Source organism: Salvia splendens, chromosome 7 (assembly GCF_004379255.2).
Source record: "Salvia splendens isolate huo1 chromosome 7, SspV2, whole genome shotgun sequence".
NCBI lineage: Eukaryota > Viridiplantae > Streptophyta > Magnoliopsida > Lamiales > Lamiaceae > Salvia > Salvia splendens.
The window spans coordinates 376,760-402,701 of record NC_056038.1 but is presented as its reverse complement, the minus strand read 5'-3'; the positions used below and the strand labels follow the sequence as shown (position 1 = coordinate 402,701).

General features: G+C 36.5%; 2 protein-coding genes across 2 annotated transcripts; one reads left to right on the top strand and one right to left on the bottom strand.

The window, feature by feature from the left end:
• Positions 1–295: 295 nt before the first annotated feature.
• On the bottom strand, positions 296–12,261 carry LOC121741062. The gene is made up of 22 exons (XM_042133757.1): positions 11,157–12,261; positions 9,840–9,955; positions 9,342–9,547; positions 9,029–9,145; positions 8,638–8,766; positions 8,436–8,561; positions 8,065–8,120; positions 7,846–7,945; positions 7,582–7,699; positions 7,148–7,357; positions 6,638–6,971; positions 6,245–6,338; positions 5,704–5,812; positions 5,197–5,468; positions 4,946–5,073; positions 4,534–4,768; positions 2,686–2,874; positions 2,264–2,550; positions 1,515–1,707; positions 1,159–1,401; positions 786–865; positions 296–687 (listed from the first exon to the last, which is right to left on the bottom strand). Exons 1-22 carry the CDS (start codon positions 11,981–11,983, stop codon positions 540–542), a joined length of 4,317 nt encoding a protein of 1,438 aa, XP_041989691.1. The 5' UTR covers positions 11,984–12,261; the 3' UTR covers positions 296–539.
• An 11,998-nt stretch (positions 12,262–24,259) lies between these two features.
• Positions 24,260–25,716, top strand: LOC121742089 (zinc finger CCCH domain-containing protein 23-like). The gene has a single exon (XM_042135123.1). The coding sequence runs from the start codon at positions 24,341–24,343 to the stop codon at positions 25,355–25,357; it is 1,017 nt and encodes a 338-aa protein (XP_041991057.1). The 5' UTR covers positions 24,260–24,340; the 3' UTR covers positions 25,358–25,716.
• The last annotated feature ends 226 nt before the right edge of the window (positions 25,717–25,942 follow it).

Here is a 25,942-nt window from a genome sequence, read left to right as displayed (position 1 = left end):
CTCTTCAAATTAATTTGGTCAAAACATGCAAAGCCAATGAATTTACAGCTCCTTTTGTTCATTATCAGTAGTTCTATTTTTTTTAAAGTAGCATATGTCAACAAAAACTAGTGTATTTTCATTTTTAATAAGGTAGTCATTTTTCTCTATCTTTTCTATTTACTCAACTTCAATTAACAATACTCTAACCATCTTTTCTCTCATTTGAATATGTATATATAAAAGAGAGTTTCTACTGCAAATAATACTCCCATCTCCCTTTCTAACATCAAGGTGTATTAAGAAGCCATAATCCTTCACAAACGCGACAAGTGGCTAGAATTAGAGATCAAAACACTATTTACAGTAGAGGAACACAACTGTAGAAGATATAGCTAGCTAATCCTACCAAACTTTTCCCAATTTCATTTTCAACTTATTTATACCACTCTGCAAAAATCAATCTATTTTCTCTAGGGGACTATCATTAACATCCACTACAAACAAAACCCACACCAAAAAACGATGGGAATTGGTGAGTTTTTGCTTAGTGACTAATATTATGATCGCCAAAACATAGTGAAGTCCTTACTGTACAGCGAACGGTCTTGAATCTCCAGATTCGCGACGTGCCAGTTTATGAGTTGCGACTGGATGCACTTACACAAGACAAGTGCAGCGGGGAAGATCCACCACTCGTTTCCGTCCCTGCAGATTACATCACATGATAATAACAACTCTAGTGAACGTCCAAAATTTATAAATAAAAAAAAAGATAAAGATAAAAAGTAGGATGCAGGGCTCACATATTCAGTGGCTCGAAGTTTGGAAGTCGGCTACTTGATTGATTGGAATAGTGTATGTAGCCACAGACAAATGCAACACCCTGTGCCATCAAAACCAGGCAATACTGATATTAATAGGAGAAACTATAGGAAGAGATTTTTCCCACTAACTCACATAGTTACAAAATCCTAATAACAAACAAAAAACATATCCTAGTAAGGGAACTTTTTCAGTTGGAGATTGTTCATGAACCTCTTCTGTAACTGTTGGTATTTTTCACTCCATGAATTAAGTGGGATGATAACAAGACTAACTTTTATGAAAAAAAATGTTTTGTGAATTTGAAGTACGTGTAAGTAGCCAGACACTGATGTAGAAAGAAGTGCAACTTACCGTGTTTATCAAGGATGAGACATTCCACATAGCATACATACGAGCAACTCCTTCTGATCGCCTTGGTCCGTGACTGAATAAAGCATTGATACCAGCAGGGAAGGGGATCAAAATCCCCAGGGGTAAAACTAACAACACGAGAAAGACGTCTGCTATGGAAAGTGAGTACAGATGAAGCAATGTGAGCAATACTAAGCTAAAATCTCCTAGAAGCAGGGTAGAGATGGCCAAACCGACAAGATCCTGCAGCACAATTCACACGACTTTTAGCAGTAATAAGATAATAAACACAATGACGTACAAATATATAGCAAGTGGGTGGATTAACTATGTGGAGAGCGAAGACATGGAGGTACCTGATGATTGGCAGGTCTACTGTTGTGAACCAGGATAGATAAGAGAATAGATGCATCTCTTTTCTCTTTGAGCGCCTTCAAACTTTTAATATCTAATATCCCTTGATAAATCTTCTGTCTTGAGTTATAGTTGGAGCTTCTCCGACTTTGGCCAGAGTCAATCTCATCTTTCAGAGAGAATAAACTCACAGAACTGACATGCAAAAGGAGATATATGATGCAACAACAGAAGGTAGGAGTAATTAACAGGCGTGAAAGCACAATATGGCAATGACATTGCAGGTTACCACAATTTCCACCAAATTAGTTACTAAGTCATTTTCCATCTAAAGGGGTTACAAGAAGGAAGGACTGGCCAAATTATACTAGATTTTTCGTACAAGATCTTTGGGATATCTCATATATATTTGAGCCCATTGTAAAACAAATTCGCAATTTAAGCATATCCCTTTAAATGGAAAAAAAATTAACCAAAATTAGACTTAATAATCTGATATGTAGTACTATAGTTGGGATCCATTATTATCAAAAGAAAAAAGGGGCAGAGCAGAACTTGATTTTATTTTGCTGAAACTAGGGGTCTGTGCGTCAAATTGCTAAAAACTGAAAGTTATCAACACAACTGAAACAAAAGGCATGGTTATATCGCAAAAAGTCTTTTGCAATAAACCATATATGTTTTTAAAATACAAAAAATAGCATGTATCCATAACTAAAAAAAGAATTATCTGTAAGCATACTGTGCATACCTTGAGTGTTGTTCATTCTGAGTTGATTCATCAAGATGTCCAAATGATATATGGTCCAGTTCTTCAGCAGAATATATCATAAGTCTGTACTGGCAATAGCCACTAACAGTAACTTGAAATATAGCAAGATCCACACGCACCCCGTAGATACTTAATTTGGGATTTGCACAAGTTTCAAGCCATTCGATGACTGGGCGAAATTTCCTTTTCAGACAACCCTTGTGAGCCAAACGTAATCGCGCATTCAAGCCAGCCACAAACCGGTACCAAGTAGTGGGAGGCACAGCCTGAAGAAAAGATGTGTTTCAGAAGAATTCTGTATTCTATTAAAAAATACCAACGAAATGCCTATTTCAGAGTTTTTCAGAGTTTTCTTGATTAAAAAAAAGTGGTTGACAGTTCCCTGTACTTAGACGACAAACCTGACTCATGATACTGGTGATAGTGTTGTCATTATGAAGTGAGAAAGGAGCCATGTAGCTCCCATTTCCTCCAAATATTAGAGAGATTGGAAATCTTTGTCTGAGACAAGGAGGAAAGTCACTTCTCTTTTCATCACCTCCAAGAAAAAAATCAAGATATGCTAGCATAAGATCTGGTGTGGCAGCAACCTGAAGTAACACGTCAGTAATTATATTAAAAGGGTGTCAAGACTGCACCTAGAGAAAATACATTTCAAGGAGATGGTTGGCATATTGGGTTAATTGCAAAAAAAAAAAACTCATAAACAGTCTCTAGAGCAATTTCCAGTTTTGGCTAGAACTTCTGATTCATGTAAATGGACTATTAGTCAGGCTAACCATAAAGTTAGATGGTTAACGAATATAGAAGTTAATGCTAGTCAGGGATACTATCCTATAAAGTCAGAATTTGTGCAAAATGATATGAACTTTTCAAAGAAAAGTAAGGTAACCACCATGAAGGAGGGTCCAATAAGCTGTTGAAAGTGTTGTCGAGAAGTAGGATTAATGGAGCCTCTTGTTTCAATATAATGGTATCTTCAAGTTCGTTGCAAAATTGGAAAATTAGCTAAATATTCCTATGATGATTTCCGTTAACAACACGAGTAGTCATAGGAGATCCAATAAGCTGTTGAAGGTCATCTAAGAACAGCTATCAGTTTCTTTTGCACCCTTTAGTGCTACTGCTTTCACTTTTCAAAATCCAGTGGACTGTTAATCTGTTTCTTCCCCTTTTTCAGTCTGATGTTTTCGTAATGCTAAAGCTATGGATCTTTTATAGTATCATTTAGATTGTGTTTAGTTGGGAAGATTTGGCCAAAGGAAGGATTCATGCGCATTCTTGTTTCAGGACAATTGACTTCCTCCCTAAGTTTATTAGCAATATTTGAAGCATTAACATAATCACATCCTATTAGGTCTTATTGCAAAACACAAGTAGTCATATGAGATCCATTCAGCTGCTAAACATCCTCTAGAAGTAAGTCTTTGTTCCATTTTCTTCCTTCTTTCCATATTTCAGAATTCAGAGGACAATTCTTGTAACTATATGTTATAGTTATCTTACAAGGTAGGTTTCCTATGTTCGTGCTTCCAGTAAACAAGAAGATTCCTTGGAACAAACAGTGATACTATCAGTTACAATATATGATCTTCCCAAGTTTTGAGATGAGATTTTTGCCATTGCTAATGCTGTGGATTCTTTATTCACTTAGCCTCATATGATTTCTACAAGCGTTTCATAGGCTACTAAACAAGTATTGCAACGTGACACTGTGAAAATCGAAACAGGTTTGGGCAGCTTCAGGCTGTAGGCCTTCAGAGCATCGAACCAGCCCTGAAAGCAGGTTACCGAAAACTTGCTGAGCAGTTTAACTGTCTTTCTGCTCCTACATGATGTTGCATGAATACAGAAAATTGTTGTTATACTGTTTAAACTCCAAATTGGTCTATGAACTTAAATAAAAAAGAATTGACAAATATTTTCCTCAATCATTATGTGAAAAACTGACATTGATAGCGTCAAAATTTTGTTTTCCTATTTCTAATTCATTTCCTTCCGTGGTATGTACAGATACCGAAGGTGACAATTTGCGCGATGATGTTCCTCAAGTATTCAATAATAGGTAGCAAAATCCGTTTGGAAAATGGTAGAAATTTGATCCATATCAATCAAACACTGAGTCTGGATGTGATGCAGGGATGCTATAATAGCTGCAGTGCCCAGCTATGAAGATTCTTATTTCAAACTAAGGTAACCACCATGAAAATTGATGTTCACAATACATGCATGATTCTTGAGAAACTAACCTTTAACCCTTCATACAGAGCACGTGAACGGCAGGAGCGCAAGCAAGCATGATCATATTCAGACCGTACATATTCTCGGATTTTTTGTACTTTCATTCTCCGCCGCCATTGTTGCCACGACCATGCAAGAGGATAAGCGAGTACACAAAGAACAATATGCACTGACCCTTCCCACCACTGATAGGCAGCAAGCGCATTGATCTCATCAACAAATGTATTATATGCGTCCTCATATCTGCCATTTCGTAAGAAAATCAAAGGTTACCTCTAGGTCAGCAGTATCTCTTAATCTTCTAAATGGCACAGAGAAAATGAATTGTATTAGCAACTTCGAATAGTAAGATAAGCAATTGCAGCATATCTGCACTAATTTGCCAAACAGCCCAGAGCAATAATGACAGGAGAAACTTACACTATTTCTCTAACTTGTCTAGGGGGCGAATGAGGAAGATGCCAAGGTTCTTTAAATGTATTCGGACCCATAAAGTACAGCCTATGCATGTGACTCTGAGACTCCTCAGCTCTGTTAGTTTCCAGAACCTAGTGGCAAACATGAGCTAAAAACTTTCATACTTAACCATTAAAATAAGAGAATGGGAGATTAATCTTGGCATTCATATTATTATTTTAGAGGCTGAATGTTCAAGGTTATACAGAACTTACCTCATTCAAAGACTCCAGGAAAGGGAATGAGTGATCTGTTAGAGAACCCTGCTGTATAGGACCATGGCTGGATATTTCATCTTCCCCATTGAACTTCACCCGTGCCACACTTAGCACCATTGCAAGCAAGATAACGACACCTACAAAGAGGAGGCTGAACACCCAGGGTCCACCAAATGTATATACCAACTCTTCAAGAGTAGTATAACAGTGTGGCAAGTGATATCTCCCAGAAATGCATTTGTAAGGGCATGGTGCCTCAGTAACACCACCTGCCAGAACAATCAGGAGGCTAGTATATTAAATCTTGCAACTGCACGTATAAAATGGAAAAGGGAGCATAAGCAGAACTTTTGACTATTGAAAGGGTATTATATTTTGGGACCGGGACCAAAAAAATCAGGTATGAATGTATTGCACTTAGAAAGGAGAAGATAACATCAATAATTCCAAGGATAACAAAAAAGGACGGACAGAAACCACATAACCCTCTGGATTTCGCAGTACCTCGAACATGAACATAAACGGCACGACCGGGAAGCTCATGACTTGGACATGAAGAACACAGGGATACGTCTGACCCTGTAACATTCTTATAAGTGCCATCTGGACATTCCTGCAGTTATGAAAAACAGTAATGAGCTCAGAAAGAAATTTTGACAAAAACCGTGTTGAACAAATATTACTTAGTGTGTAACAGTTTCTGATCAGTGTGATTCTTATATTTTGGGTAGACAGCCCAACCTAGCAAACTACTAATAAACAGCAGCAATGAGAAAGGATTTTGCATATCCTATCTCAACCATAATAAAATCATATTATACGAGTGCAATGATTTTGTGATATAACAAGCCATCAATCTGTTGAACCATTTCAACGAATATCATATGAGAACTTGGTAAAGACTATACCTTAGGCACTTAGATATACAGGGTACGAACCCCAGTACCCCACCCCATGACTTGAAAAGAGAAACATTGACCAAAATATTTCACTAGAGATGAAAGAATACTTGGAGACAGGTCAGGGATTATGAATTATAAATCACCTCACAGAATATCCCGTAAAGTCCCTTGGGGCAAGCTTTTCCACTGACTGTTCCATCTTCACCCATGAGACTCTGATTACCACCAAATCCACCCCTATGGTAAAAGAACTGTTAATGTAGCATAAATGCCAAGGTGCAACAAGAAAAAACAGGCACTCCCCAGCATTCAACTTGAATCGACATACATGCTGAAATTATTAAGAGCCAATTTTTCCCATTGCTTCTTCAATTGCAACTTCGGAAAAAAAAATGCTAGTTATCTTGTCAAGAAAAGCGTGCGATTAGTACGTACAAGAACATAGTTAAATAAATCATTAATTTAGGATTTTACTTGATAAATTATTCCAGAAATTGCAAGAATTGAGGGGCAATAGAAGAAGCATTTGCACTAACCCAGCAAGAATGCTTCCATTCACTAAAGCAATTGGCGAATATACATCTCCAGTGGAAATATCCGACCAGTGAAAATGAATCCTTCCACCACCACCTCCACCACCACCATTCATGCTCCCATGACCTCCAGTGCTGGATAAAATGGCAGATTCACCAAGGGACAATGTATGCAAGAATAACAAGATGGAACCTCCAGATCCACCCCCTGGACCAATATATGGAACACTAATGAGGGAATCCTTCTTTTGGATGCTCCCACTGGAGTTGTCCCCATCTGCTCTAACGGAACCTTCAATCTGCAAATTTTGCAATGGATACTCCAAGGAGCCTATCACTGCAAGGAAGGAGCAGATGAAGAATGACTTGGCTACGCATGCTAGAAGAACTTGAGAATGGAAATCCAGCAAACAGGTTACTACTGAACTAGGAGTAAAATATATACCATGTCCAAGAATAGTAATATATAGCATTTTTTCTTTTATGTTAGTTTATTTTTGTATCTTAGCTAACCTAAAACACCTCCACCAGCAGTTGACATGGCCAAGCTTTCATTTCCACTTCCACTGCCCAGTTCACAGGGTAAATCAGCATCCCCATAGGATGCTCCTCCCTCTATACAACTGTCATTGTAACAGCCCATTCCACCTTGACCACCATGTCCACCACCACTACCAAGACCATTGCCAAGTAATTTTCCTTGACCAACACCACCATTGCAGCCTGTACAAATTCAAAATCCTAAATTGTCAAGTACTGTATGACATTAATGCAAAGTCTTCTATAATCAACTAACTTACGGATGCAATGACATAATAGAAACTTTTCCTTTACTCACACTCTTAACGATTTGAGAGAGCGAGCGCGAGAGATATTTCTTAGAATAAAATAATTTCATAAAAAATAGGCATGATGGACTGAAAAGAGGAGATGAGCCCAAGTCATACCCATTCCAGATGCACTTATAATTCCAGAAGATTGGACAGTCACCGTTCGTGCTCTATGGAAAAGAACAACAGAACCTTCAACAAGACCTTGAACTAGTATATCCTCCACTCGACAGATCTTCACAACAAATAACAAAGTACATAAGAAATCCATAACAGAAAATGAAATCGGATGCTAAGCCCGGAGAAAAAAGCCAAAAGCTTTAAGCTAAAGACTAGTGGAAATTAAAATTAATGATGTTTTATTTCGTAACAAATTTGCACCTGCATGGTAAAGGCGAGAGAAGAGTTAACATTACAATCTTCGGGTGGGTGAAGCAGCTCAATAGGACAATTTTGTGACTCACAGTGCAGTTTGGGCATCCTAACAAGTAGCAACAAACAATTACCCAAGATAAGAACTTGACCATCTGCTGGTGAATCTGATGAGCTAAATTGTACACGTCAAGCTTAAGTTATTTTAGCATGAACTATGGGACTCACACATCATCATCAGTGGCATTTCTAAGAGGACCACGCAGAACCGATCCATGTCCAATCTTCATCATGAAATGAAAACAAAGCAACAATACCCAGTTAGACATATAACATCTGTTGCATATGCTAGCCACAGGCTGTGGATAATATAATATAGTAAGAAAAGAATAAGTAGTTAAAGTCAGCTGCAAAGGTCTTCTCGAGCCCAGTTACAAGTGGAAAAAATAATGGCGAACATGGGAAACCAACAAAAACGAGAGCCCTTTGTGCAGCATATTATTGGCATCCAATATACAGAAAAAGTAAACATGTACTCCAGTCCATGCCTTGAAGGACGAATCAGGCTTAGAAGAAACATATACTCAGAGAAGGCATACCTTGATGCTTGAAAACAATGACAAAACTAAGTGTTGGGCTTCAATACAATCTCCAGGACCAGACAAATTTAATGAACCTTGACCTTGAACACCAAGGCTTGCATTCGAATGTATAAGAGAGGATTCCTGCCAAAAGAAAGTTGGCAAGGAAGTCAATTATTAATGCCATGTGAAGATACAATAGGCAACCTAGCTTACTTACCCTTAGAACTAAGAGGTTGCTAGCCCCAAGTAATGATGTCCCGACAGTTTCATCCCTGCCTCCGTATATTATCATCTTTGAGTTCCACATCAAAAACATTTTAACAGACATGCGGAGAGCACCAAAAACCTAGAATATATTGTACAACTCAGTGTCATGTTTCTCAACTATCAAACTCAAAAAAAATAGAATGTAAAAAATAAGCACAAGCTTTTCTCAAAACGATACTAGGTTATGCAACATCACACCATCAATGATATTGGTAACTGGTAAGTATGTCAAAGCATGTCCAGCAATGCAGCAGAACCTTTCTCAGTAAAGCATAGGGTATAGGAGTCATTTTGTCAGGCACTCCATATATTTTTTGTGAATCAAACAAAATATCACTTACTCTTAGAATAGAATCACTCATTAGGAGTTCTTCTGCGAACAGCTCAAACTCTGACAGTGTATAATGTGCAAGCCCAAAGGTTAACGCTCCGCGTGAAAGCTTGATCTGTCCTTGAACCTGAAGAAGGCTAGATTGGTTTTTAAATGAAAAATGAAGGAATATAAATATACTCCCGAGTGGATGTCTCTATAACAAGTTGATAGGCAGTTCATTCCATTGAGAATGATCAAGTAAACAATATGGATTATATACAAAAAAGAGCTACACTGTTACTATTATGTTAGAGGACATGCAAATATACAGTTCCACTGACCATCACATGGCTCCATAACAAGGGAACAGCAGCCTTTGCCTGATCGGAGATATAGACATTTGTCAAAAATGGTTGAGGAAAGTCCAAGAGAAGTGTGTCCGTATAAGTAGATTTGTCATTATTGCTGATGGTAAGGCTGCGAGGTACCGAATTATAAAAAGTACCAGCCGCACCAGCATTCTCAGGGCAACTGCGACTACTCCCTCCTGCACCATAGAATAATATATGCTGTTAGAACTGACGGGCTTATATACTCCATCTCATAGGAAGCTAGCCAGAGATCAGAGGCAGTTTTCAGTTTTCTAGCAATCCTTAGCTACCATATCATAACAAATATTTCAATTCTACAATAACAAGTGTTTCGATGTTAAAACATAAAAGTAGGCTATAGATGCAAACAAGTACCTTTACATCATGAGATTTTTATCACATGACCAAATGCAGCATAAAAGTCCAGAATCACAACGAAAAGAGACAAGAAAGTAGCGTAGGTCATACCATGTACATATACAGGTGGTTCATAGTGCCAGCTATATACATGAACTGAAACTCTACCACCACCACCTCCAGCAAAACCACTACCCCCACAAGCACTTATATGGCCAACTCCAGCCCTGCACTTCACATTAAACAATGGACTGATATCAACTAAAGTATTAGGTTGGGGATTTAGGATTGTTCAGAATCACAGCTAATAAATTAACCAAACATAATACTCCTAGACAAGAAGACTTGATCACTAAAAGAATTAAATGAATTGTAATATTGAATAGATCAAACCGTGGTTGCCTGCTTTTTCTGTTGGCTTTCAAAGTCGCAAAATAGACAAGAATACAGGACCGGCAGAAGAATAAAGTAGAAACAAACAAATATGATAGTCATTTGTGGCACACATTATCGGAATTATAATAACAAGAAGCATGTTCAATACGTAATACTGACGTAACAATTTAAATGCAGCAGCATAAACAAAACCATCCTGGCCCACGAGATAATCTATGTAGATCCTATAATGAATGAGATGAAACTCTGAAATGAAAAGTTCTTTACAGCTGAATATGTTACAACATAGATGGGGGATATTCCAAAATACTACACATGCGATATGTGTTAGCTAGATCTATATGCATGCTGTTGTCCAAAGCTATTTTACAAAAAAAAATAGTACTCCTACTTCATTAGCTTAGAATGTGCTGTGATACAACAAATAGCAGACATGTAAATTAATAAGGACATCCAACTAGAAACATTCCCATCTTTCAATGCTAAAATCAGTTCATTTTTTCAGGTCTTCCAATGCTAAGCAAATAGTAATAAATTGCCTATCATGCTATAGCTCAGTTTTGAAGAGCTAGTGGTTGGATTATAAAACATTTGAGAATTGAGACATGGACACCATATATTTTTCTAAAATGCAAATGATGTCGTAAGATGATTGCAATGCCAGCAAAACCCACAAGGCCACAACTAGAAGGCTATAAAATTTCTGCATGGGATACTAATGCACCCAATATAAGACCAAACTATATAAAGCTATCACGATTAGAAGCATTAACTCAAAAATTGCATGGATAAAGAGCTACCAAAAGGTACTACTAAGTTTTGAATAGCACTATCGTCCTTCAAAAATTCCTATCATAACTGCTAGCCTGGAGTCTGGATAAATAACATAGCTTCACTTCATGATAAGCATAAGTGGAATTAACATGCTATGCAAATAAAAAATTTCATCAAACAGTTTGATACAACCACAATTCTGAATCTAAACCAAAGCACAAGAAAATTATACTATGAAGTAAAGACACAAGGAATTACATCTTATTCGCCTTAATGAAGATGCTGCCTCCAGAACCACCACCCCCTCTAGCACCTCCATCTCCTCCTTCTGCCAAAATAGTACCATTCACCTCCAAAAGCCCCGAGATCGCCAACATCACCCTCCCTCCTCCTCCGCCCCCATAATCAACTTCCCTACTCGTCGTCCCCCCTCTACTTCCATAATTCGACGGTTCCTTCAAACTAGACCACGAATATGCATCCCCACCCCACACATCTTCTGGAAGCTTAGTCTTATCCGTCAAACATGCCGCTCCCCTACCCCCATGCCCCCCACCGCCTCCACCAACCCCTTGCGGGGTCCCACTAGTCTGTGGAGGTGGCGTCCCCCCTAGAGATGTCGTATTCACAGTAGAGCCATTCCCAAAACTCGCGCTATCCGCAGTTAACTGAAACGTGCCACTAATTATCGAAGAATTCTCGCCCAAAGAGAAGTTCCCTGAGATGTTGATTGAAATCTCGCAGCCGAGAAACGATGAGCAGCTCACCCTCACATTCCGCCAAATTACAAAGTTCCCCTCGCCCTCTGCATACACGTTCTCGCTCAAGTTCAAATCGGATACTATTTCACAAGTGGTGTACAACGAACCAACGCCGCCGATATCCTCGCACGAGAGCGACGGCGGGTGCGGCGGCGGAGGAGGCGGAGAAGGCGGCGAGTAGTCCTGATGGAACAGTAGAATATCAGAATCGGAATCCGAATCCGACAGCGCCGAAGCGAGAATTGCGATGTACACTAGCAGAATCGCGAATGCGGAGCCAATTAATCGAAGTGAAACAGTATAACGAAACTTAGAAACCGCCATCGAGAGAGGAGAACACTCATCACATCAACCGGTGCGCCGTTGAAGAAGCTGAAAGGATATCCATCTCCGATTAATAAACTTCCAAATCAAATAAACCGCTGCTGAAGCTCGAGGCAGCTACAATCGGAGCTTACTGCAGTGAGCTAGCAGTGTGTGTGGATTTTATGTGTGCTGATACACGAGATTGTGAGAATTATAGATATAATTCGTGTGACTCGGTTGCCGGTAAGACAGAGAGAGAGATGTGAAGATTTTAACTTGGGAGGATGAAAGGGGCGAAATCGCATCACTTTACATTTCATTTTATGAATCCAATCTTTTTATAATATTCCCTATAAAAAAATATTATTGTAATATGATTACATCTTAATTAAATTTTATTTAAAATTTTAAAAAATTTACATCTTATTTTTTGGATTATATAATGTAATTTGGGTATAATGAACTCTAGATAAAAAAAACAATTATACTGTAATTCAATTAAAATACTTAAAAATAAATTAAAGAAAAATAAAAAAAAATGTATATGCAAAATGAGATGAAGAGAAATAAGCGGTTGAACAAAATATTTATTTTCTGATAAATGTTTCATATTTTAAAATTTAAATCGACTACATGTTGAAATATAGGTGAAATATATACTTCATTTAAAATGATCGTTGGATTAATCGTGTTTGAATTTATTGTTATGGCAATGATTATTATTATAGAATAAAATTGGTCTTCTGTATATATGGATTTAGAAAACTTCAAGAATATTCACAACGTTTTCAAACCGCCAAAAAAACGATCAAGTTATTAGGATGATACACATTTATTTTTTATTTGTATTCTTTCTATCATTCACTTTTTGTATTCATTCCCGATCGATAGGACACTTGTTCGTTCATTATATTTTTTGATGACATTTGTTCAGTTGATTGATTATTGCTTTATTTGAGTAAGATTTGATAAAAATTTAAAGCTATCCATCTTAGTGGAGCATGATTGAAGAATAGATTGTCTCGTAGCTAAAGTTTTTAGTAGTATTATTATTTTACGAGCCACATCGAAATTGACTTTAATTACAGTGTGGTCATTTTCAATAATAAGATTACATTAGTTCTAATTTATAAACCATTTAAATTAAGGAAACAAAACATTAAAGGCCGGTTTTGTTGGCTGATTTTTAATTAGCCCTTAATTTTATTTATTTGAATTATTATATATCTATCGATCATTTAAACTATCAATATGTTGCTCCATAATTCATTGCTTTTTAAGCTAGTCGATAAGACATAAGGCTTTGTATTTAAATTTTCCTTTTGAACAATTAATTCTGATTATTTAACATAATATAATTTTCACCTAATCCAACTCTTATATATGTATACATAACAATTTAAAAACATAGTGACACGTCTACCAATTGGGCTTAATTTTGGACGCCAAATTCTCTTCAAATAAGCAACGAGGACAACAATAAATAAATATTAGTAGAAGGCATAAGTGATTGATACGTTCAATTATTTTAAGCTAGACATACGTCCCCAACTTATTTCCTTAGTAAGTAATAAATGGAAAATTATTATTAGATAATATAAATAAATTGTGTGTCGTTGTCTTTCCAAATATTGGACACATAACAATCAAACGTGGTGATGATTTGTCAATTTTGTAAACAGTGTCTGATTTATTTCAAACTATATTAACTTTAGGTGAAGACTAAAATCCAATACCAAAGTAAGTGTATTGTGATTGGATTTTTATGGGCCCATAATTCATAACAACACAAGCAAATAAATGCATTCAACTACTTAAGCTATTTATAAAAATAAAGTCCTATTATAGTTGCAATAAAAAAATTTATTTACAATGTAGTGACAAAAATGCACGCATATTTATGGTCCAATAACGACATAAATCAATAATTACTAAGCCCAATCTAAAGTTGGGTCTGGCCTACTACAAGCCCAAAACCGAAATCAATCATTCACGTGGATGAAAAATTACTATGTGGAACTTGTAGCACGTCGAATTAAATATAAAAACAATCAACAATATAATTTCAAAAATCAAAAACCAATCAGATATTAAAAAATTCTAAATAATAAATTGGGTGTTAAAAAATAGTCTAAATAATAAATCGGGTATTCAGGTAATACCCAATACCTGATACCCGATCGGGTTATCCAACCCGAATTATCTTAAATTTTATTACTCAATCCATTACTCGATCCCATAAAATTGGATATTGGGTCGGGTTCGGGAAACCCAAAAAAATACCCGATATCCGTATTTTCACGCCTATCAGTTACAGTGATAATAACCAATAGGTTTATATGGATTTGTTTTTGTTCAAAATTAATTAAGCCTTGATTAGTGTCAAGTTGATATATTATAGCAATGACAATAAACAATCATTTCATTTGTAATATATCCAGTTATAATTAGTCTTGGGATTAAGTCAACTTTCCTTATTAAATAGTACTACATGAATTATCTATGTTTATGGAATATATAAACTATATAGGGAGTGATCAATTGCTAACTCACCATTTAATTGCTAACTATAACTAATTTAAGACCATATGATTTTATAAAATTTGTGGTCTACAATTTGTCACGGGTAATTTTCATTTTTATTAATTAAATCAAAAAAGATAAAAAAAAAACTATCAAATTGGGATTTTGGATGAAAATGTCAATATAGTGTTTCGAAAATATCAACACAATGCTTTGAGAATGTTAACACATTGCTTATATTGAAATTTTACATGTATTATATTCGCATATTTTATATATCATGTTGACATTTGTTGTTGTGCGAAAAAATTGAAAATTTTTTATTTTTTTTTCAAATGTTGACATCGGAACATATGTGATAGATCTCGTTAGAATCCTTATGAAATTATCTTTAATTTGATATATGTTGTGCGAAAAAATAATTTAAATCGAGAAAGTTATATGCGTTTTAAAGTTATGAGATATTTTTTAAAAGTTAGTTACAATTAATTTGTTATAAATTGACCCTAAGCCCTTAATTTAAATATCTCATCACTATTATTTAATTATAATTAACAGTTAAGTATTGAGTTAGCAATATAACACTCCTCCACCAAAATATAACTAATTAAATAGCCATCAACATTATTTTTCCAAATTGCACCTCCTCAACATGCGTCCCTTGCCAAAATATAACTAATTAAATGGCCATCAACATTACTTTTCCAAATTGCACCTCCTCAACATGCGTGAGAAGTGGTAGGAATCAATCAAATCTTGTTTGCAATTATCCATACAACACTAACTTAAATACTAACAAATTTCATATTAAAACATAAGATACCAATTATTTAGGAGACAAACAACATTTAATATAAGTATATATTTCACCAAGTGTCACATTAAAACAAGGAATAATAGTATTAGAACTCTAATTACCTAAGTCATAGGAGCTACCACACTACATTTGGAATTTGGATAAGATTTGAGGATGTGGAAGATTTATTAATTACTCATAAAATACAAATATTAAATAAAAAAATAGAGGTAATAATAAAGGAAGAGTTAAAAATCACGAGGGCTTACCCCTAAACTTAAAAGGAGAGTTAATACATATCCATAAATCAAATGCCACGTAATCATGTGTCGGTTTCGCCGGCTTGTATGCCGCCAGACACGTGTACCTACCTTCACTCACCCCATTTTCGTGTCGCGTGAATGTCCGCCACGTGTACATTAAATACATTTCCTTGGATTTGGGACAATGAAAAAGCAAGATTCTTGATATTTTATTCCTTTTGTTTGATTTTTAAAAAGGTAAACGGTTTAAATTATTTATTTGGGTAAGTGTATGATAAGATTCATGAACTTAAGATTCCCCACAAAACTTATGTTAGAATATAAATTATATATTATGTGGTGAAATTCTTTGTAATTTTTATGAGTATAGAGTTGATTTTTCTTGACTTCTTATGATTAGCCATATGATTCTCTTCATATCTTCTTTGTGGTATGCTATGGTTAGTGTAATTTGCTTTCATAACTTTGTGCCATAGTAGTACTCCATATATATAACTACACAAATACATGTTATGTTGGTTATTTTAGTATAATTAGATTAACTTGATTGATCAATATTATCATAATGAGATATCATATAAGTTTGGAAGTGCGGAGTGCACGCTTGTTTGAATTCATTATGATCAGACGGGGGTTCGGGGGCAGGGCCCCCGAGTTGCCGGGTCCAAAGGGCAGAGCCCATGGTTGGGGTCGAGCTGTGTAGAAAATTCATCTGGAAATATAATTTATGATAGTCGAAGAACTGATTTGCAATTTTTGAAACTCCTTAAAGCTGTTAAAATCAGTTAAGAAATGGAAGAGACGCAATGCTTCGTGAAGAGACGCGATTTTTCGTTTCAAGCCTCTTCTTATTGATCTTTTTTTTGGTTCAAAGTGCAACCTGGAAATCAACTTACGAAACTTCTAAAACCTGAATTGTATTCGATCAAATATTAGTTGAACCACCAAATTGATTTGATCTGAAAGTGTTATTCACGCCTTTCAGTTAGGCATGCACAACGGTTCCGAACCGCCGGTTCCGGTTCATGAACCGACGGTTCACGGTTCATCATATGCATGAACCAGAACCGGCCCGCCAAGGGTCCCGGACTCCCGGCGGTTGCGGTTCAAAAAACCGCCGGTTCACGAGGCGGTTCAAAACCACCGATTTTTTGCATGAACCGGCGGTTCAACCGAAAATTTTAAAAAAATACTTTTTATTTATAAAAATTGATTTTTATACTTAAAAACAAATTTTAAAAATAAATGAATACAAGAAATTCATACTAGCCCATAGATATTTGATAGGCTTGTGAATTTATGAAACCATTCTTGGTTGTTTCTCTTTTATACATACATCTTTGAATGTTTTATGTTTCACTTTCGATGTGGGACAAAATCATTCTTGGTTATTTCTCTTTTATAGAGACATCCTTTAATGTTTTATGTTCCACTTTCGATATGGGACAAAATCATTCTTGGTTGTTTCTCTTTTATAGAGACATTCTTGAATGTTTTATGTTCCACTTTCGATGTGGGACAAAATATGTTAAAGTACTTTCTTTTATAACTACATGTTTAGAGCATTCATTCATCTTTTTCCAATGTGGGATACAAACTTTCTTTTGTCTTCTACTTTTCTTTATGTTTTGTATAATATATATAAACAAAATTATTATTCAAATATATTCTTGATTGATAAAAATAAAGAATTATTGAGAAATATGATTTGTATATAGAAAATATTTATTTGTATAATAATTATTGTTAGGTTTATACAATTTGTATAAGAATTATTCTTTCAATGTGTATAATATTATTTATTAGTAAACATATACATAAATTTATAAATCTAAGCAAATCATTAATGATAAAGAACTAATGAATAATAGTTTATGTAATAATATTTGTTGTTAAATTATAATAATAGAAGATAGAGTATTAATATAGACGAAGAATGATGGACGATCTATAATATACTTATAAATAAAGACTTTTATCCCACATTGAAATAAAGAGTAACACATCCAAAATGTGTAACTATAAAAGAGAATAATTCAATATACTATCTTCTAAATTAAATAAAATCCAATATACTCTCATCCAAGTATTGGCATTTTAAAAATCAAATCCAACTTTAAGTATGGAGTTTTTTTTTGTCTTTTAGTCCTTATTATGTATAAAATGTGCTTAAACAAATTTCAAACAATAAGGTGAAAATTACAATTTTATTGATAATAAAATTGAATAAGACTAAAAATTACAACTTATAATGAATATATTTTATTTACAAAAATTAATAAACACTACTTAAAGTTAAACCTTTTGATTTTTAAAATATCAATACTTAATATTGGACTTGAGCATTTAAATTTGAAGAGAGTGTATTGAATTATAGGGAAAACACTACTTGAATTATAGTGTATTGAATTATAGAGAGTGTATTTCAACTTATAATGAATATATTTTATTTACAAAAATTAATAAACACTACTTAATATTTTATTTATCATTAATGATTTGCTTATGTTTATAAATTTATGTATATGTTAACTAATAAATAATATTATACACATTGAAAGAATAATTCTTATACAAATTGTATAAACCTAACAATAATTATTATACAAATAAATATTTTCTATATACAAATCATATTTCTCAATAATTCTTTATTTTTATCAATCAAGAATATATTTGAATAATAATTTTGTTTATATATATCATACAAAACATGAAGAAAAGTAGAAGACAAAAGAAAGTTTTGTATCCCACATTGGAAAGAGATGAATGAATGCTCTAAACATGTAGTTATAAAAGAAAGTACTTCAACATATTTTGTCCCACATTGAAAGTGGAACATAAAACATTCAAGAATGTTTCTATAAAAGAGAAACAATCAAGAATGATTTTGTCCCACATCGAACGTAAAACATAAAACATTCAAGGATGTCTCTATAAAAGAGAAATAACCAAGAATGATTTTGTCCCACATCGAAAGTGGAACATAAAACATTCAAGGATGTCTCTATAAAAAGAAACAACTAAGAATGGTTTCATAAATTCGCAAGCCCATCAAATATATATGGACTATTACGAATTTATTGTATTCATTTGTTTGTAAAAATTGATTTTAAATATAAAAACCAGTTTTTATAAATAATTTTTAAAAAAAAATCGGTTGAACCGGCGGTTCAAACCGCCGAACCGCCGGTTCACGGTTCACGATTTCACCGACCCTAAACTGCCGTTTTGAACCGTTGAACTGCCGGTTCAAACCGGTAAACCGCGGGTTTTGAACCGCCGGTTCACGGTTCACGCATCCTTCGACCCTGAACCGGCCCGTTGGAACCGGCAACCCGCCGGACGGTTCAAACCGCCGGTTCCGGTTCATGAACCGGCGGGGCCGAACCGGCGGTTAACCGCCGGGCCGGTTCGGTTTGTGCACGCCTACTTTCAGTATATCCAATCGCTCACGTCTCAGTAAATCTCAGTAACATGTTATAATATTATAATATTTGTAGAAATTATGCAACGCTTTTGTCTACGCAACATCAATATATAAACGTTATAGAATCCAAACATCGTGTTTCAAAATCTCTCAGTCAAATTTGAGTTTAGACATTAAATTTTAACACTAAAAGTAAAAAATTAATGTTACAATTTAGAAAATAAAAACATACTCCCCCTGTGGATGAAAAAATAGGATATTCTTTAAACATTGAAAATATTTGCAGTAACTGAGAAGCTCGAGGGTTTTGGAATTTAGTTTGAAATCTATTGGAATGATGAACCATCAACTTTATTGGTAGTTTGATAGTCGTACTCATACAATGATTATAACTTAACCTATGTTACTTTTAAACTTAATACTAAATTGTATAATATCAGTTGAAAATGAATGAATAAATCAAAGCTAGACAACCTAATGAAATCATAAATCATAGTGGAAACTTACACCGATAGAGAACTTCATATTCGATTTAAAAACTTGTTAAATTGATTTATTTAGCGCACGTTTAAAACAATTATATAGTAATACATTACCAAACACACTAGATTATAGGAGTACTTATATAGGTGTAGAAATTATTGAATGCCGAAAATATATTAGTAAACGATGTGTGCTCTTTTCATTTTTAAATAGTACTATAGTATTATTTACAAACCGAGCTGTAGAATATAAGATGCATTATTTTGAGCAAAATGAATTTGCTAGAATTGGCTACTGTGCTCTAAATTATTGGAAAATTATGTACATTGAAGTTCTAGAAGCTGCTCACATTCTTTGAACGAAGATAATATTAATAATAATAATAATAATAATAATAATAATAATAATAATAAATGAGACAAACTACTATAGTAAATAGCATTTATTTTGTTTTTTATTGGTAGTTGGAGAGGTATTAGCATTTATTCCATCTGTGATTCTGCAGTGGTATAGTATTTTGGTATTGCAGTGGATCGATTTTGTTGGAGCTCATAAAAAACTCTTAAAAACTGTTTTATTTCAAAATTAAATAACTCATTTTAAAAGTCATTTTCCAAACTAAGGGTTTAATCTCGTGGATTCTATTTATTTTAACCTAATTATGCACAAAAAAAAAGTTGTACTCTATATGAAACTTAAATATTTATGGTTGATGTGGTTGACTGGTTGTATATAGGTGATAGTGATATTTATGATTTTTAAATTATGGATCGAACTCCATTCATTTCTTTTAAGTCTGACATAATTTGCACTACAAAGTTAGTGTCAATTACAGATTTAAAGTAATTATTATCGAATATATCCCTAAATAGTCCATCATTCCACGATTTAAAATTTCATTCCGACTCATTGTATATTTTAAGAATTTTGAAAAAAGTGGATGTCATAATTTAGTAAAAGATGAATTCTAAATCTATATGGATTATTATTTTTATAATTGAGTGCATGTAATAAGTGTAATAATTTTTTCTTATTTTTTTATAACGTAGTACTTATTATTTTTATAATTGAATCCTATTTTTATATGGAGTATTATTTTGAGAAGTGAATCCTATTTAGTGGACTGTAAAATTCATCCATTTACTTAAAATGAAAAATAAGTATAATTTTAAATTGTGATTATTATAAAATAGTAAGGTGACACGTATTTTATGGACATTACTTTTTCTTAGATACAAAATACTAAGAGCATCCACAACCGTGCTCTTGCCAGCGGCACGGTTGTGGGCCCGACCCCACTTTTTCTGTCTGCTCTCTGACAAGAGCACAACACCCACAGCTGTGCTCTTCCGCAAGGACGAGCACAATTAATTTAAAATTCAATTACAAAAAAATATTTCCATAATACTAAAATTCATTAAAATACCACAATAAATATTATAAATTACAAATAAAATAAAAAAAGACATAATTAAAATCCTAAAAATTAAAAATTACATAATTAAAATCATAAAAATTAAAAATTACATAATTAAACTCCTAAAAATTAAAAATTACATGATTATTGGCTAATATTACCCGAGGTCCGAGGAAGACTACGCATCCGGCGGCACCAACCCCAATTGTTTTTTGAGACCCAATATCATGTCCTCGTGCGCTTGAAGTTGCGTGGGGTCATAGTTGACCTATCGGCCATATTGAGTTGGGCCAAAAGGGCCCACAACGAGTTGTTCGGGGTGGAGGTGGAACATAGGGTGCGGGTTCGGGGGCGGGGGCAGATGGAGTCGCGGCGCGACGGCGTTCGGCCGCCGCCTTCTTCCTTCCTTGCGGTCGGCGTCGGGAACCGCTTGGTCCGGCGTCGGGGCTACCCAAGTTAGCTTCGGCGAGTTGGCTAGCCACTTCTTCACCGGCGTCGGATAGGGATGCCGACCGTGACCGTTTGGAGGAGCCGCTAGAGGAGGATGTTACGTCTCCCAGATACTTCGGGTGCGTCCTCGTTTCCTGCCAAACATTTAGGTACTTGAACGACTTACCGTTCATGGATTGGTAGGTGCTTAGCGCCGCAGTGATGATGTCGACCTCGCTCCGGCCGCTCCCGGCATTCCGCGACTCCTGGAGGAAATAGCCATTGAACTTGCCAATTTCATCGTTGGCTCAGCCGATGCAGTTGTGCACCATACTCTCGTTGCGCTCGATCGTTCCCGGCGGCTGGTTTGCATTGTACCGCCGAGAGACGCGCCACCAAAAGTGATCGCCGGATTGGTTCGTGCCAACCACCGCATCTTCAGAGATTTCCAAGTACACATTGAACAATCTATCCATCTCCGCAGGTGAGTACGGTGTGCGGACACCGGCGCGAGATGGAGGAGTCGGAGTTTGGGAAGGGACGGGAGGCCTAGGCTCCGGTGTCCACCCGTATCGCCCATCGGAGGCACCTTGCTCGTCGACCGGGTATGGCCGGTAGCCACCCGGAACGCCCGAATCTTGGGTGAGAGGAGGGGCCGAATTGTCCGTTTCCGGACTAGGAAACGGTTGTGAACCGAACCATTCGGGGTTCCAACCGTGGGAGCCCGTAGGGTTATCGTCTTGGCCGGACATAGTGATGTTGTAGGGTATGAGAGAATGAAGATGAAAATGGATATGAGAGATTGAAGATGAAAATGGATATGAGAGAATGAAGATGAAAATTGTGTAGTTTGATGTGAATTTTTGGGAGTGAGATTGAGGGTATTTATAGATGAAATTGTGTATTTTCGGGGCAAAAAAATGAAAAAAAAATTAAAAAGTGGAAAAAAGCGGTTATAAACGGATATATTTTTTTTGGGAAGTGAATTTTTTATATTTTTTATCAGTTTTTTTAATTAAAAACCGGTTTTTTTAATTAAAATTTTTTTTAAACACAACGGCTATGCCGTTGACGAATCCCAGCGCGCTACGTCAGCTGCTCGATGCATCGAGCAGCGCCGTGCCAGCGGCGCGAGCGCAACGGCGGCGGGTAGCGTCCGTGCCCGCGGCGCGGACGGCCGTGGCGACAGACGCCACCGTTGTGGATGCTCTAACTATCATTTTTAGAAAAAAAAATACTTCTCCGTATTATACAATTGGCAAGCATCACGACGTGTCAAGATCAGTGCATTATCTCAATAGTATAAAAAATATTTTTAAAAAAGAAAATTTCAAAAAAATACTAAAAGCAAACTACATTAAAAAAAAATGAATTTCCAACTTAAATTAGAAAAAGAAAACAAAAGTAGACGAAGCAGCAAAATGGATAATATATACCGTACAGCTCTTGTACGGGAAACTCACAAATTCCACAAACGGCGCAATTTAGCTGAGTTAAAAGGGGTTTTGTCTACAGTTAACGCGAGAGGGACACGTTTGCGGTGGAAACACGCCGACGGCCCCACGATTAACCGCATTGGTTTATGATCGGCTTTCCGGGAAGATGATCTAGAAACTTCCACGTGTACGGCGGCGGAATAATCCGAGGTGCATTTTTCGATTTTGGAGACAAATCAAATGTTGAATCGTGTGGCTGAGATTTCTACAATGGAACTTCAAAATATGAATCGTAGCCGTAGAGATGTCTCATAGAAAAATTATAAGGACTATAGTTAGGTACTCCATCCGTCTTAAGGTGGTTGGGGCATTTATGTAATCGGATTTAAAGTAAAAAAAATTGAGTAAGAGACAGAATAAAATAAAAGAGATATATAAAAAAAAGTACAATAAGAGAGGGAAATGGAATAGAAATAAAGAGAGTAAGATAAAAGAGAATAAAGTTTTACTAAAAAATGAAATAACTCAACTATATTCATATTATAAAAAAAAGAATACGACTCAATTATTTTATGATCGAGGGAGTATAATACAGGACGGAGAAAGTAGTATATGATTTAAAAATTTATAAAACGTTAAAAAATGTCACTAAAATCCAAATTCAAATAATTAAATTATGTGATTACAGTGACTTCACTAGCGATCATATTATGAAAACAAAAACTCACAAAACTTTAAGCACAAGTAAGTACATCATCATTATTTCAAATTGTACAAACATGATAAAACGATAGCCACGAATCCAAATTTAATCATCTTTGTTACGGATAAAATGTCAAGATTAAGTTAGGCAAAAGACGATGAAATTTAACTAAATTTCCCAATAATGACTTCGACGATACAGTCCTTGAAACTAAATGAAAGAAATGCAAATTAGGCAACACAAGATTTCGAGATAAGATGAAAACGATGTCATATTCGTATATAGTAACATAATTACACGCTAAGATGATTTCTATTATTACTGTCACACAGCAAAAAATACAGCAGTGGAATAATTATTAGAAGTTGGAAAGAATACAACAAAATGATTCGAATAAATCCAAAATCACCCCACATTTAAAGCAATTATGCATGGGAATTTTCCTAAACCAGAAAAGCCCATCTTATTGGAAAAAAAACATGAGATACAGACACCTGAACCAGAAATTTGCTAGAGAATAGTAAATGTTATGAAAATCTAGGAAATATTTACTTTACTTGTAGAAATAAACAAAGAAGCCCTTGATTTATTTTATTTATCTATATCCCAAAAAATGAAAATAAGAGTAAATGTGAACGTAAAAATTAATTTCTAGCTTTAACTCCATATGCCCACTTGTCAGTCAATTACTATTAAGTAAAAAAAACATAAAAAAATAAATAATGGTAGTAGATATTTAATCTAACTGTAGTTGAGTCAAAGAATTTAACCACGGTTAAAAAACTTCAGTATATATTGGAACCACGCTTCCAAATTCTAGGTGATCATGACAGTGCTGTTTAAGAGAAGTTGAAAGAAATAGAAATCGAAATTTATAATTAAAAAAAGGAAAGAGATGATGATGACCGGAGATCGTCCTCGGTCAAATCCGACCGTCCAAATCCCAAGCTGGGATCACAACTACATGGAGGATCCGACGGCCCACATTCAATCCCCAATTTCCGCCGCCCTAAGCAGCCAATACGACGCGGCGCTGGCGGCGCTGCAGCGCTACCTCCCCGGGAACCGCGACGACGACGGCGTCCCCGGCTTCGATGACTCCGGCGACGCCTTCTCCTGCGACGACTTCCGCATGTTCGAGTTCAAGGTGCGCCGCTGCGCGATCGCGCGGTCGCACGACTGGACGGACTGCCCCTTCGCTCATCCAGGCGAGAAGGCGCGCCGCCGCGATCCCCGCCGCCACCACTACTCCGGCGGCGCGTGCCCCGACTTCCGCCGCACCGGGGACTGCGCGCGCGGCGACGCCTGCGAGTACGCGCACGGCGTGTTCGAGTCGTGGCTCCACCCGGCGCGCTACCGCACGCAGCCGTGCAAGGACGGCACCGGCTGCCGCCGCCGCGTCTGCTTCTTCGCGCACACGGCGGAGCAGCTCAGGATCCTGCCGCTGACCACCAGCCCCGACGCTTCGCCGGTAGGGATCGGCGGCGGCGCGTTCGGAAACTCACCGGCGATGTACTCTCCGCCGTCGCCGACCGCCGGATCTCCTCCGTCGTTGAGTCTGAGCTCGGTCACCGAGTCAATGCGGTGCCTGCAGCTGAGCAAGATGAAAATGGGGATGGGGCTAAGCATGAGCCCGCCCTCATGGGGAATCGGGCTCGGGCTCGGGCAGGGCTCTCCCCGGAGTCCTCGAGCCGGGTTCATGAGTCTCCCCACCACTCCAATCAGGTCACAAACTTGGTCCGGACTCAGCGCGTTCGATGCATGGGGCGGCGGCGCCTTGCACGAGGAGGAGCCGGTGATGGAGCGGGTGGAGTCGGGGCAGCAGCTGCGCGAGAGGCTCTACGCGAAGCTCGTTCGAGAGAACTCTCTCGATCGCGGACGAGTCAACTCGGCGAGGCCGGATTTTGGGTGAACTCGGTGGGAACGGGCCGGGTTCTAGGGCCCGTCCTTTTTTGTCGTTTTGGGGAAGTGTGAATACTGTGTTTGTGACTGACTACCAATAGAAAAGGAATGAAGGAAGGAATGAATGAAGAATGATGGATTGCTTTTGTTGGTGCGGGTCGGGCCGTGAAGGTAAAATTGTTGATTAATTATCTATTTTGTTGTGGTTATTTTGATGTGTTTTAAGCTGAAAAGGGAACATTCGCGGGCCTTGTAATTTTTGTATAAATTTAGAATGTTAATGTGTTATTAGAATATCTAATTAAATATGAATGTTATGTGAAGTTTTATTGTATGAGTTCGATTTCAGAAAATAATGGTTTGAAATGAGTTGAAGTGAATATTAGGGAAATAATAATACTCCCACCGTCCCGCACTACTTGCACTTATTTCCTTTCTGGACATCCTAAGTTATTTGCACTCTTTCCATTTTTAGTAACAATTTATACCTACAGCCGTAATTGTTGACTTTGTCTATCACTCATTCCTTAATCTCCGTGCCCAAAATGAAATGTGCGAGTAGTGCTAGTGCGGGACGGAGGTAGTATTAAATTTT